General features: G+C 35.7%; 1 protein-coding gene across 1 annotated transcript; it reads left to right on the forward strand.

Annotated features, from left to right (window-relative positions):
- Positions 1-492: 492 nt before the first annotated feature.
- On the forward strand, positions 493-8,800 carry LOC123558431 (sentrin-specific protease 1-like). Its single transcript, XM_045350310.2, has 7 exons — positions 493-1,317; positions 2,661-2,972; positions 3,713-3,841; positions 4,695-4,840; positions 5,124-5,161; positions 5,350-5,453; positions 6,003-8,800. Exons 2-7 carry the CDS (start codon positions 2,661-2,663, stop codon positions 6,342-6,344), a joined length of 1,071 nt encoding a protein of 356 aa, XP_045206245.1. The 5' UTR covers positions 493-1,317; the 3' UTR covers positions 6,345-8,800.
- Positions 8,801-15,152: the final 6,352 nt, after the last annotated feature.

Raw genomic sequence — 15,152 nt, forward strand, 5'->3', positions numbered from 1 at the left:
GTCTGACAGATCTCATGGCTACCCTTTAACACTAGACGCTACAGACTGTTACTACAGTGTAATAGCTTGATGATAATTGATAATTGATCATAGTTAAGGACTCTTGCACAAATAATATTGTTTGTCTGACAGATCTCATGGCTACAATTTAATGATAAGTACTGCAGAATGTTACTATATTTTATTAGTTTGATAGCAGTTTATAAGTGATCATAGCATAGTTTTAAGAGAGTTTTAGTGTTTACTTATTTTGAAGCATGTTTTGAATGTCCCTGACATTTGCATGGCCTAGCAGATATTTTTAAAAATTGTTAAAGATCACCTTAACCAAGATGTTGCATGGAGACATATGCAAATAATGAAAGCAAATACCTAGTTAAGTTATGTTTTACAGGAAGACAGTGAACTACCAGAAAGTCCATCAGAAGTGTTTCTTGAGGATGATGTTAAAAGGAGAGGAGAAGAATTTACAGTAATTCAGAAATCTGTTGAGGAAAATGTGATCCAAGCAAGAAGAAGCAGCAGAAAGACTTTGAAAAAAGGACTTTAAAAAAAAGAAAATACAAGGACATAAAAGTTGGTGACTCTGTGTTAAAATACAATGCAGCCAGAGCTGCAAAAAAATCAAAATCTAATATAGACAAGTCTTACACAGGCCCTTATATTGTCAGAAGTATCGTAGGGGGCAGGGCTCAGTTAGAAAGAAATGGTACTGCACTCAAAGCATTAGTGAGCATTAATCACTTAAAGTTATTTCATACATCAGAGGAAGATAAAAAACATGATGAATCAGATAGAGTGAATTCTCAGGTTGAAGTGGAAAGAAATGGTAAAAAATGTGATGAATCTAAAAAATGTGATGATTTCAGTGTGTTTAATTCTCAGGATAAATCAAAGAAAGTGAAGAAAAAAAATGAAACAAGTGCAACCAAACCCTCACAACAGAAGGAACAAATTCAAGCTTATATTCAGGATTTATCTGATCAAGGAAAACATGATGAATCAGATGGAGTGAATTCTCAGGTTGAAGTGGAAAGAAATGGTAAAAAATGTGATGAATCTAAAAAATGTGATGATTTCAGTGTGTTTAATTCTCAGGATAAATCAAAGAAAGTGAAGAAAAAAAATGAAACAAGTGCAACCAAACCCTCACAACAGAAGGAACAAATTCAAGCTTATATTCAGGATTTATCTGATCAAGGAAAGATTAACCAACTATTTGACATTGTAGAGAACATCCAGTTACAAAAGCCATCATCTTTGTTCCATGCTAGTAATCTTCTACAGACATGCCCTGTGTACAGTTTAGTGAATGAGGTAAGCTGCTTTCCCTATGTATATCATCATCAAGAAAATCATCACCTTATTAAAAGTGGAAGGCTATTGTTTTGGCTATATCTATTTGGCTTTTTGTCTATGCAGTCGTCTGTAAGATTGTCCGAATTGAAAATGGTTATTATTAAAAAAAAAATGTATATAGTTGAAACGTTCAAAATGTTCTTGCGTGAAACTGCTGGCCCAATTTTAAAATAATTTTACACAAATGGTCATTGTGTGACTTTCAACCACCTCGGTAGCCTAAAAGTAGGGCGTCCGCTTCGAGTGCTGGAGGTCGTTGGTTCGATCCCCAAATGCGTCATACCAAAGACGTAAAAAATAGTACTTGTAGCTTCCTCCCTTGGTGCTCAGCATTAAGAGGATAGTGCTAGGACTGGTCAGCCCGGTGTCAGTATAATGTGACTGGGTGGGGTATCATGCCACGTGTCAATGGTGTGATACTCCAGTGGGGCAGCACTATAAAGTTGGGCATTGTGCTCACTGCTACAAGTAGGCACCATCGTTTATATGACTGAAATATTGTTGAAAAAGACAGTTAACCCGAACCCACACATACACGCACGCACGCACACACACACATTCTACCAAGATTGTTGTGCCCCCCATGAGTGGTGGGGGACATATAGATTTGGTCTTGTCCGTGTGTCCATCCGTCCATCTGTCCAAAGTTCGTGACATGCCTAGCTCAAAAAGCCTTTGATATAAATTGATGAAACCTTGCATGTCTTTATCATGATATGAACTTGTGCACTTTCTATTTTTTCCCCTGGCTCCGCCCCCTGCTTTTTAAAGTTATGGTCCCTGAAATAGTCAAAAATGCACATTTTCACCTTGTGACATGCCTAACTCAAAAAGTATTTGATATAGTTTCATGAAACATGCACATTTTCTCAATGGTAAAGGCCCCGGTCCCATTCCCAAATCAGTAAGAAAAATGAACACTGAAAATCATAACTACATGTATTTCATTTTAAACAACTGATTCACTCAACACAAGACACAAACTAACATATATTACGATACCAAATGAGGTGGTTGAGATTTCAGCTGTGGTCAGTGCCTTCAAACATTTCTTTATTGAAAATACATATTTTAAGCATGATATGGTAAAAAGAAAAATGGTATTGCTTTAGATTAGCAACATGATTAGCAGATAACATTTAAATGCTACTACCAAAGGTGAAATTCTCCAGCTCTTTTTTGTCTTAGACTCTGATAAAAAAGTTTTAGGCATGAAATTACTATTTGCTGTGCCTTTAACCCATAATGCCTTCACTATGCTAGTTGTATCATGATATGAAACTATTTCTTTTTGGTCTCAGATGGAACGACTTCATGCAGATGGTGTGGAGGAAGTGGCTGCACAACTTCTACCACTTCTTCGAAAGAAAGATATGACCCTGTCTAGGAGGAGGGATGTTGTAATGATATTGTCCAGTTTATGTTACAAAGCCCTTCTGAACTATGAGTGTCCTGTTATTCTTGCGGAAACACTGAAGATTTGTCCCTCCCACCTTAGTAGAACAGTCGAACTGCCAAGCCTCAACACTGATGAGAGAATCAATGTGGTAGGGGAAACTTTAGATAAAGAAGACATGTCAACGCTAGAAGAGGGTCAGTGGCTAAATGATAAGGTAAGTTTTAGATTAATCAAGATCATAATACCTGTAAAGGATATATAACCAGACTTTCCGTTTGGTAGACATCTGGATAAATGTATATATTGACTGCCTTAAGTTTCAATCATGCTATGTAAAAGTACTGGAGCAAGTTTATTATCTTTATTTAAATATCCCATAAGTTATTAAAAGAGTAAAATGCATTGATACTTTCACAAGGTGAAGAATTGGGGTGTGGGGAGTTGTGGGGGGGCGGGGGTGCTGCGGTTTCTCTATGACTATTAGATAAACAACATCATCATTGAAGTCATTAGTCTTCCACCTGATTCATGTGGGTAAGTTGATAGTTATTTGTGGTGAACAGGTTTGTACTGGTACAGAATCCAGGAACACTGGTTAGGTTAACTGCCTGCCGTTACATGACTGAAATACTGTTGAAAAATGGCGTTAAACCCAAAACAAACAAACAAATTATTTGTAGCCCTGTGGTTGCTTCGTGTAATGTAACACATCGAAGAAATAAAACATTTATGTATTATTTGTAAAATGGCATTAAACCCAAAACAAACGAGCAGAATCGGTATATTGTTTGTTGGTTGTTATGCTCGCATTTGTTTTGGAATGAATATAATTATGAATATACCTATTTTTACACGCATTATTCATATTCAGTCAGTAAATATTTGAATTCGCAAAATTTAAAAAAAAATGAAATCACTATATTTGTGCACTTAATACTTGCCCATTTATTTCAGGTTGTGAATGCCTTTTTGGCCTTATTGAAAGTGGAAAAAAACAGAGGAGATACCCATGTAATTGTCCTCCCTAGCTACGTTGCTGTGCTTTGGCAAGCTGGCAACTATGATAGTTGGTTGTTTCTAAAGGTAATGAATGTTTTTTTAAAAGTATATTGCATTACATGATAAATTGTGATTTAAGTTTCTGCTGTTACAGCTAGCTTGAACCTTGGCTGTAGTGCTGGCATTGGCACCTGATCATGATCATCTCAGTTTAAGTTTCTGTGGATTGTGTGTGGTTCAATTTCTTTAAATGAAAAAAAATCAAATGGGCATCTGCATCCACATTGGGGTGCTCTTGTTTTCAAGTGTTTCAAACATCTATTTTTTATACTGAGAGGAACTAATATACAGTGCATAGCTGGTGTTATATGCAATGATTAGCAAACAATCTCTGTATCTTATCCTGCAATATATTGTTGTTTTAATCTGTATAGTACTGTTACACTTTACCCTGCTAAATTTCTATAATGAACTTGTCCATCTTTCAATAATGATAGTATCATTACTAACAGTTAAAAAGGGATTCATACAAATACCTTCTGAATGGCAAACAGTGCAGATCATGAGAACACTGCACATATGTGCAGGCTGGTCATGATCTACACAGTCGCAAAAGCAGAATAAACTGTGTCCAGCATGATAAACCTTTAAACATTAAAATAAGTAAGGTCATTGGGAAGAACAGGGATTGCCTCTTGAAAATAGATTTAAACAGTACATGAGGACATGCTACTTACATGCTTTATATAATACTGTAATTCAAATTAGTAAGGTCTTGAATATACAGCAGACTCATACAATGGAATCAATTTCTTGGTCTTAGCAAGTTGCTTTTATCTGGTTTTCTTGTACTGATCACAATATTTATCAGTTACACATTTCAGCTGTAGTGATAAAATTTATAGAATATCTTATTTTTTCCCTCATTTTTTTTCAGATCTCTTTCTGTATGTTCAGTTGTATTCTGCTGCCAATTTGTGATAATGGTCACTGGATCCTCATGGTTGTGTCTCCGTCTGAAAGGATTGTAAGGGTGTATGATTCTCTTCATGGAGACCATCAAAAATACTTCAGTCACTGGCTGTAAGTTAAAAATTCATATGTTGATTTTATAACTTGAAAAATGATTAGTTCACACATTTAGAGGTGTTCAATCACATTTGAGCAATATTTTCTGACGTTTTTCAGTTTTTATATATCATATTAGACTGTTCTAAGAAAGGAAAAAAAAGACCCATTACATAAAGTGAGATTCCTATAGTAAATGTTTTATTTATCAGTTTTTATAAAATTTCTTACTTATCTTCCTTTAATGAGCAAAATTTAAAAAGCGGATTGTTTCTTTTTGCTTCAATTTTATTTCTAGTTTTTACAATTTTGAAACAAAACATTGCAAAACTGTTGGTACACATTTTTTAGTATTCTGATATTTTGGTGTCTGGTGATTTCAGATATTTGCAATAATGTACTTGAGTATTAAAGTTTTAGACACAGCTTGTAAAAGATTCCCTGCTTGAATTATTTGTTGATACTTTCAGGAAATTAGCCATACCTTGAGGATATTTTCATTTGTTTACTTTCTCTATCAACAGGTCCTTCATGCGTCTCCGAAGAGAAGCTTGAAAACTGGCAGTTCGTCAGGGGTTGCTCTAGCAAACAAGAAGATGGTAACAACTGTGGTACTTTTGTCCTAATGGTTAGTATGTAAATGATATCAGGATAGTTCATTTGTGGGGATCTTTGTGTGTACAACTTTGTCTATGATGACAATTCAATAAATTTTTAGCTTGTCTGATTTTGGAGAGAAAAAAAGTCTACGTGGTAGTGTCTTGTTAAAATTCTTGTGTAGGGTCCATCTTTCTCAATACCTGCAGCTCTGAAACATTGCTCAATTGTTTATCATCATAAGTGACAACGTAGGCTGAGAACTATAACTCTGATTCAGTTCGACATAAATATAACCCTTCTTAGAGTTTCTTGGATAAAATTTTTGTTTAGGTCAAATTTTCTAAAAAAAAAATCTATAACAGCTACAGATGTGTTAAATTTTGCACACTCTTATATCATCGTTAGCACAGTAAGAGCCATAACTTTAAACTGCATTTTGTTAGAATTATGACCCTTTTCCATTTAGAAATCTGAATGATAGCTCTTTCCTTACATATTGTCCAGCACTTGCACATGAGAGATGGCTGTTACTTTGAATATATTTCTCAATGTCTTCAATATATCTTTTTTCTTGCAGAATGCTGAAGCCATCATAAAAAACATACCAACTTTGGTTATGCGGCAAGCACATTGTGAAACATACAGAAAGTATGTAACAAAAAGACTTCTTATGGAAGGGAAAAGAAGAAATGAAGAAACATGTGATTTCGTAGACTCTTGTAGTGGGCCACATAAAAAGTGGATCCAGTGTGACTGTTGTGGGAAGTGGTTACACATGAAATGTGCTCAAGTAAAAAAAGTGGATCCCAGTTATATGTGTGTTTTGTTGTGCCTTATACAAGTGATTCAGATTGAAACTATTAAACTTCCAAATTGTATGACAGTCAATAGGAATCTTCTGGACACATTCCTGAATTAAAAGTTCAGATATTTTTTTCATCATGTATTATAGCATATATCATATCACCAACTGTAACCATGCATGCAGCAGTGGACTGGTGTTATTTGTCATTTCAGTATAACTTTCAGTTGCTTTTCAAAGTCATTTATTGGTTAATGTTTTTGGTAAAGCCCAATGTATCTCTATTATAACCAAATCTATTTACTTAAAACTTAAAATGTTTTTTTACTATTTGTGTCTACACCAGGAGAAACAATCCTCACCACTCCAATTTTTACATAGTTATGCTTCTTTTTATTGTAGAATTTTTGGGTTTAAGTTTTTTTTTTGATGAAGTGCAATAGATCTTTTACTATCAAAGTTGTTGACATGAAATTTAAAATTTGCAGTAGCTCTTTTAAGTTTTACTGTCAAAGCTGTCAAAATGAAATAAAAAAATTTATTTACTATAAAAGTCTACAACAGAAGAAACAAACTATAAAACACTTATTATAATCTTGGGCAGAGTTATGCCCCCTTTAAACTTAGATTTTATTTGGTTCAAGTTTTTGAGAAAGTCAAATATCTCTGTAACTATCAAAGCTTTTGACTGGAAACTTTATGTTATTTCAAAGTCTGCACCAACAATTTTCGATAACTGATTAAATTTTGAGTTATGCCCCATGTGAACTTAGAATTTTTGGTTAAAGTTTTAGAATATTTTTTTTGGCAAAACTCTTGTTCAGAGTCACAAGCACAGAAAACTGTGTATCGAGATTAATAAAGTATTGAATGAGCACTTTATCAAAAAAAAAAAGATGCAAATAATTTGATTGAAATCAAGTATTTTGCTTAACTAATTAAAGTTAAATGAGGCTTTAAATGTTACATGAAAGACTGATAGAACAATTGCCCAAATAGATGTTATACATGTATATATTAACATTTTTAGGAAAGTAGTGCTTTCAACTGCACATGAACACATGTAGTTGGTTGTATATAGGAACCTCAGGGTTGAGCTTTTTTAAACTCTTAATATCTGTCTGTCAACAATTTCTTCTGTGCATGATAGTGGTTTCACTTATGATTTGATTTTATATAAACTCACACACAACTTGTATCACAATACGATCTTGTTTCCTTTCATGATCCAGCCATATCTCACCATAGGATCCAGCCCTTGAAAGGGAATAATGGCTTTTTTCGCTGTTGTCTGAACGAAAGTGGTTTCATATATGATCTGATTTCAACCATACTTACACACTAGTATCAACATAAGATTTTATGATTTTATTGAGTTACAGCATTCCATTTAGATTAAATTTTTTTTTATTTAAGCTGGTATTTCAGTACCAACTAATCAGGTGGATGAAATCTTCACATTGTTGGGTCAAATTTTTGTATACAAGCTCAGCATGGGCATATGGGAATAGACTGAAAGTTCACACATTTTTCTGCAGTGATGACCTGACATGTGGTTCTGGGACAATCTGTGTAATAAAAGAATTTGTAGTCCTGTTTGGCACCATATAACCTATACTGTGTTGTTGTGCCGTAAAACCAAAATAAATTTATGATACTGCTATTTTGAACAGGCATGTTTTGTGCCAGACATTTGGGCACTCTTATTTGCCTTTCATATGCCTTTAGTGACAAGGGTGTTGAGGGTTGCTGTCCTACTACAACTATTGTTTGACTTTGTGTTTGAAACAGTTTGTGCCTGTGCACCAACTCATCTTTTTCTGTTAATGATTAAATAAAAATCCCTAACTTTATTAAAGTAGGATGTGGTTGACTTTATATATGTGTACCTAAAAATTGAAAGGAATGTTATCTCAGATATAGTAATACTAGTATCCACTGGCCAGATTTGTGTAAAAATATTTTCCCCACACACCAATAAGATTGTTTTTGTCATTTGTCAGACTATACAAGTGAATTTGTCAGAAATTTTAATGTCTGTTGTGCTTATTTGTTACCAGACATTGAGAAACCACTTCCCTTTTAGAAATCATTTCCATTTATACCACACATTGAGCCAATCTCTGAAATTACGTAAATGGACACCTTGTTATTCGTTTACAGGTTTTCAAAACAAAATGTAAATATGAGAAGAATGACAACAAACTTCACATGTACATTGATGTACTTGGTTTTAGTTGTATAGAATATTACTTTAGATCGTTACTGTGTATAACTGGAAGTGGAAAATTTTATATTGGCAATTGGTTTTATGCCGCTGTTAAAACATTATTTGTTGCTGCTTTTGTATAAGGTAGTTATGATGTTTATTGATGTGTCCTATAATACCCCCATGTATATGTGTTTTCTTTAGATATAGTAAGTTGATAAAAAGATCTGAATACTGTCTCGTTTAAGCATGTTAAGTGCTACATCACACAAAAGAAAATGTAAGTTATGTTATATACATTTCTATCTCTAAACAATATGTTATCATGAAAGAAAAGGAAATAAAATTCTGTTTATTACTATCATACTTTATTTTTTGTTATAAAAGTCCTCTCAAAAAATGCTTAAAATGTTTGGAAAAAGAGAAAGATGAAGTTTGAGGGTTCTAGCTTTACCTTTTGCATTGTCTTTACAAAGTTAAATTCAACAGATGGGTAATCAGACCCCAGTTGGTATTTAATGTGTTTATAATTTTTCATAGCTGCATGCTGTTAAAGGAATATCTGCTCAGTCAGACAATAGTTACTGCTCCTGAATCTTTTTAAGCTTACCTGAATTGAAAGTCAGAATGAGCTATAAGTATAGATGGGTAAAATCTTGTCATTATTATCAGTACCAAGCATAGTTGTGCATCTGCAGGGCAGGTTAAATGTTTAGCTCACCTGAGCCAAAGGCTCCTGGTGAGCTTTTGTGATCACCCGTCGTCCGTCCGTCCGTCCACAATTTCTTGTGAACAAGATAGAGACCACATTTTGCAAGCAATTTTGATCAAACTTGTACAAAACTTGTATTGGCATGATATCTCAGTTCCTTTCAAAAACTGGCCAGATCCCATCATGGGTGCTAGAGTTATTGCCCCTTAAAGGGCCAGAATTTGCTATTTTTGTGCGTCAACAATTTCTTGTCTGCACGATAGTGGTTTCATTTATGATTTTATTTTAACCAAACTTGCACACAACTTGTATCACCATAAGATCACGGTTCCTTTCTTGAACTGGCCAGATCCCAATATGGGTTCCAGAGTTATGGCCCCTGAAAGGGCCAGAATTAGCTATTTTGACCTTTTCTGCACAATAGCAGCTTCATTTATGATTTTATTTTAACCAAACTTGCACACAACTTGTATCACCATAAGATGTTGGTTTCTTTATTGAACTGGCGAGATTCCGTTATGGGTTCCAGAGTGATGGCCCCTGAAAAGGCCAGAATTAGCTATTTTGACCTTGTCTGCACAATAGCAGCTTCATTTATGATTTGAATTTAATCAAACTTGCACAAAACCTGTGTCACCATAAGATCTTGGTTCCTTTCTTGAACCGGCCAGATCCCATAATGGGTTCCAGAGTTATGGCCCCTGAAAGGGCCAAAATTAGCTATTTTGACCTTGTCTGCACAATCGCAGCTTCATTTATGATTTGATTTTAACCAAACTTGCACACAACTTGTATCACCAGAAGATCTTGGTTCCTTTCTTCAACTGGCCAGATTTCATCATGGGTTCCAGAGTTATGGCCCCTTAATGGTCCAAAATTTGCTATTTTGGCTTTTGCAGCCATTTAGAGACTTCATTTATGGTTTTATTTGATACAAACTTCCAAAATATCTTCAACAACAATAAATCTTGGATTCCATGACAAATCAGATCCAATCGTAGGTTCCAGAGTTATTTTATATCTGATTATCTCCCCTGATTGTAATCAAAATGGATTTATATCAGTAAGTACTTATAGGACTTATTTGAAATTTCATTATTGTTATTAGTTGGACTGAGACAATCAGGGTAGATAACTATGGACTGATTTATGTCAAATTACCTCCCTTTATTTCAACTTAAAATTGGTATATCTCCGTAACTAATGAAGATACTGACCTGAAATTTCATTTATGTCAACAGATTTATTTGGCAGATCCTTTTGTTCACTTACAGTATTTATTTTTTTAAATTACTTCCCTTTTATGTTACTATAATTAGCTTATTAGCTCACCAGAGCACAAAGTGCTCAGGGTGAGCTATTGTGATCGCTCACCGTCCGGCGTCCGTCCGTCCGTCTGTCGTCCGTCCATCCGTCCGTCCGTCCGTCCACACTTTCCTTTAAACAACATCTCCTCCTAAACCAACAGGCCAATTTTGATGAAACTTCACAGGGATGTTCCTTGGATGGTCTTCTCTAAAAATTGTTCAAAGAATTGAATTCCATGCAGAACTCTGGTTGCCATGGCAACCGAAAGGAAAAACTTTAAAAATCTTCTTCTCAAAAACCAGAAGCCCTAGAGCTTAGATATTTGGTGTGAAGCATTGACTAGTGGACCTCTACCAAGTTTGTTCAAATCATGACCCCGGGGTCAAAATTGACCCCGTCCCAGGGGTCACTTGATTTTACATAGAAAAATCTTAAAAAATCATCTTCTCGAAAACCAGAAGCCCTAGACCTTAGATATTTGACATGTAGCATTGCCTAATGGACCTCTACTAAAGTTATTCAAATCATGACCCCGGGGTCAAAATTGACCCCGCCCCAGGGGTCACTTGATTTTACATAGGAAAATCTTCAAAAAATTTCTAAAAATAAAGCAGAAGGCCTAGGTCTTAGATATTTCACATGTAGCATTGCCTAGTGGACCTCTACAAAATTTGTTCAAATCAGACCCCCGGGGTCAAAATTGACCCCGCCCCAGGGGTCACTTGATTTTACATAGGAAAACCTTAAAAAATCTTCTTCTCAAAAAGCAGAAGCCCTAGAGCTTAGATATTTGACATGTAGCATTGCCTAGTGGACCTCTACTAAAGTTGTTCAAATTATGACCCCCGGGGTCAAAATTGACCCCGCCCTAGGGGTCGCTTGATTTTACATATGAAAATCTTCAAAAATTTTCTTAAAATAAACCAGAAGGCCTAGAGCTTAGATATTTCACATGTAGCATTGCCTAGTGGACCTCTACAACATTTATTCAAATCATGACCCCAGGGTCAAAATTGACCCCGCCCCAGGGGTCACTTGATTTTACATAAGAAAATCTTCAAAAAATTTCTAAAAATAAACCAGAAGGCCTAGGTCTTAGATATTTGACATGTAGCATTGCCTAATAGACCTCTACAAAATTTCTTGAAATCATGACCCCCGGGGTCAAATTGGCCATGCCCCATGGGGTTACTTGATTGTACATAGAAAAATCTTCAATATTTTCTAAAAATAAACCAGAAGGCCTAGAGCTTAGATATTCGACATGTAGCATTGCCTAGTGGACCTCTACAAAATTTGTTCAAATCTTGACCCCCTCAGGGTCAAATTGACCCAGCCCCAGGGGTTACTTTATTGTACATAGGGAAATCTTCATAAATTTGCTTAAAATAAACCAGAAGGCCTAGATCTTAGATATTCGATGTGTAACATTGCCTAGTCGACTTCTACAAACTTTGTTCAAATCATGACCCCCGGGGTAAAATTGGCCCCGCCCCAGGGGTTACTTGATTGTACATCAGAAAATTTTCCAAAAAAATTCTAAAAATCATCAGTTTGACATTTGAAACATATTACTCTGGTGAGCGATCCAGTGTCATCATGACCCTCATGTTTTTAGTAACTTTTTTATTATTGGCGGTAGGGAAAAACCGAGACCACTTTTTTGTGGTACAACATGGATGGTACCTCCAATTTTTAGGTGTATTTTGACATATCTATACCTTGTAAGAATTTTTTTTTCTTTTTGGTTAAATTTCTTCCCTTTGTTGTTCCTGTCCTTTGGACTTAGATATTTTTTCTGAGAACCTTCTTGTCCTCAAGTGCAATGATAACAGGTGAGCGATACAGGGCCATCATGGCTCTCTTGTTTGTTTCTTTGTTTGTTTTGGGTTTAACGCCGTTTTTCAACAGTATTTCAGTCATGTAACAGTGGGCAGTTAACCTAACCAGTGTTCCTGGATTCTGTACCAGTACAAAACTGTTCTCTGCAAGTAACTGCTAACTTCCCCACATGAATTAGAGGTGGAGGACTTGATTTCAGACACAATGTTGTTTATCAAATAGTGACCTCTCAATGTGCATTGTCAGTCGTCTGTCAACATTTTCTAAAAAGATCTTCTTGAAAACCACTGGGCAGAATTACACCAAACTTCACAGGAATGACCCTTGGGTGGCCCCCTTTCAGAATTGTTCAAAGAATTGAATTCCAGGCAGAACTCTGGTTTCTGAAAAATCTTGTCCAAAACCACAAGGTGTAGAGCCTTGATATTTGCCTTGTGACATCATCTACTGGTCCTCTATGAAGATTGTTCAAATTATGCCCCCAGGGTGAAAAGAAGCCCTGCCCTGGGGGTCACAAGTTTTACATAGACTTATATAGGAAAAAACTTTAAAAATCTTCTTGTCTAAAAACACAGGAACTAGGCCTTAGATATTTGGTATGCTGCATTGACTTGTGGTCCTCTATCATAATTGTTCAAATTATAACCCTGGGGTGAGGCCCTGTCGTGGGGGGGGGGGGGGAATCTCAAGTTTTGCATAGACTTATATAGGAAAAGACTTTGGAAATCTTCTTGGCTGAAACTGCAAGACTAAGGCTTTTGATATTTGGTATGTTGCATTGCCTTGTGGTCTTCTTCCAAAATTGTTCAAGTTATACACCTGGGTGAAAAGAGGTCCTGCCCAGGGAGTCCCAAATTTAACATAGACTTATATAGGAAAAATCTTAAAATCTTCTTGACTGAAACTGCAAGGCTTAGGCTTTTGATATTTGGTATGTTGCATTGCCTAGTGGATCTCTAACAAGATTGTTCAAGTTATGCTCCTGGGGTGAAAAGAGGCCCCGCCTTGGGGTCACTTGTTTTATGAGTTATATAGGAATAAATTAAATACTTAAAAAAATTATCAGATCATATTTCCTAGATTCTTTAATTATAATTACCTCATGACCCCAAGCGATTAGGGATCACTTAACTGTGACCTTGACCTACTGACCTACTTTCTTGTTTTTAAGATACAGCCTTGAAATTTGGATGACATGAACTGTTTTGCACACCGATCTTAAAACTGACTTTCAGAGACCATGAATGTGACCTACTGACCTATTTTCTAATATTTTAACATCAGCTGGACATTTTAAACATGTGGCTCATACTACTCTGGTGAGCGATTCAGGGTCATCATGACCCTCTTGTTTAACAGATATGACCCGTTATAATTTTTTTTCCGTTATAAGGACAGTAAAACCTGCTTTAGTGGTCACCTCTAATAAGCAGCCAACCTGCCTTAAGCAGCCAGTGTCTCATTTCTTAAAATGGTCATTCATTCTATAATTACCTGCATTAAACACCTACTATGAACAGCCTTTTTCCCACTCCCTTGTTTGGCTGCTTAAGACAGGTTTTACTGTATAGGGAAACAATTTGTTTGTACTAATTCTTGGTCCTTATATACTAAACATTTATCAAACTTTTTGTAATTATTATAGGTACCAAGTCAAGTTGTGCATGTGCAAAGAACGTTCCTTTTGAAAGATATTTAGCTTGACTATACGAAGTACCGAGAGCTGTCCTACTTCACCTGGCATCGGCGTGCTTTTGCTTCCGCACTCTGTTTAAAAGTTTTGATGCACTTTCACTTTTTCTCTCTGTAATTACTTATCAATATTTCATGAATTATGTCCCACTTTTACTTAGAATTTCAGGTTAAAAGTTTTGGTACACTTTCACTCTTACTTTGTAATAAATGGATTTGATTCAAACTGAAAATTGTTTTCAACATCATCACTCACATCATATGACAAAGGGCCATAACATGCACCAATATTCCATGAATTATCCCCCTTTTTACTTAGAATTTCAGGTTAAAGTTTGGATGCACTTTCACTCTATCGCAGTTATTACTAAATGGATTTGATTCACACTTAAAACTTTTGTTCCATTTTATCAACCACATCATATGACTCAAGGTCCATAACTCAGTTACCAATATTGCATGAATTTCACTTAAAATTTCAGGTTAAAATTCCGATGCATTTACTCTATTTCAGTTATTACTAATCTATTTCAGTTATATTAAATGAATCTGATACAAGCTTATATTAGTATCATCACTCATATTTTATGACACAAGGGCCATAACTCTTGCAGCAATATTTCAATACCTTGTCAGTATCGTTGATACAAAGTGTAGTTGTGTGTATGGGAATATATATGAGCCGTACCATGAGAAAACCAACATAGTGGGTTTGCGACCAGCATGGATCCATACCAGCCTGCGCTTCTGTCGCTTTTAAAGCCTATTGGAATTGGAGAAACTGTAAGCGAACAGCATGGATCCTGACCAGACTGCGCAGATGCGCAGGTTGGTCAGGATCCATGATGTTCGCAAACCCACTACGTTGGTTTTCTCATGGCACGGCTCAATTATATTCCACTCCTGGTGCATTTTTACAAAGAAAGCGTTTCTTAACTGCTCAGTGTGATTTTTAACCATTTGAGACCATATAAGAAGAACTTCTCTATGTATTTCCTGACTTGATTTGCTCAATTTCGTTGGGTGCAGGTAGTGTTGAGTCTGCTGACACCAGACCCTCAATCGATTTGAACAAGAAGATCAACCAGTTTGATTGAAGGTGTTGCTGTAGTGTTGGGAGTTCCACTGTACCCGGCATTCTTGTTACACAGCCCACGTTACG

This window comes from Mercenaria mercenaria, unplaced genomic scaffold (assembly GCF_021730395.1).
Source record: "Mercenaria mercenaria strain notata unplaced genomic scaffold, MADL_Memer_1 contig_4939, whole genome shotgun sequence".
Taxonomy (NCBI): Eukaryota; Metazoa; Mollusca; class Bivalvia; order Venerida; family Veneridae; genus Mercenaria; species Mercenaria mercenaria.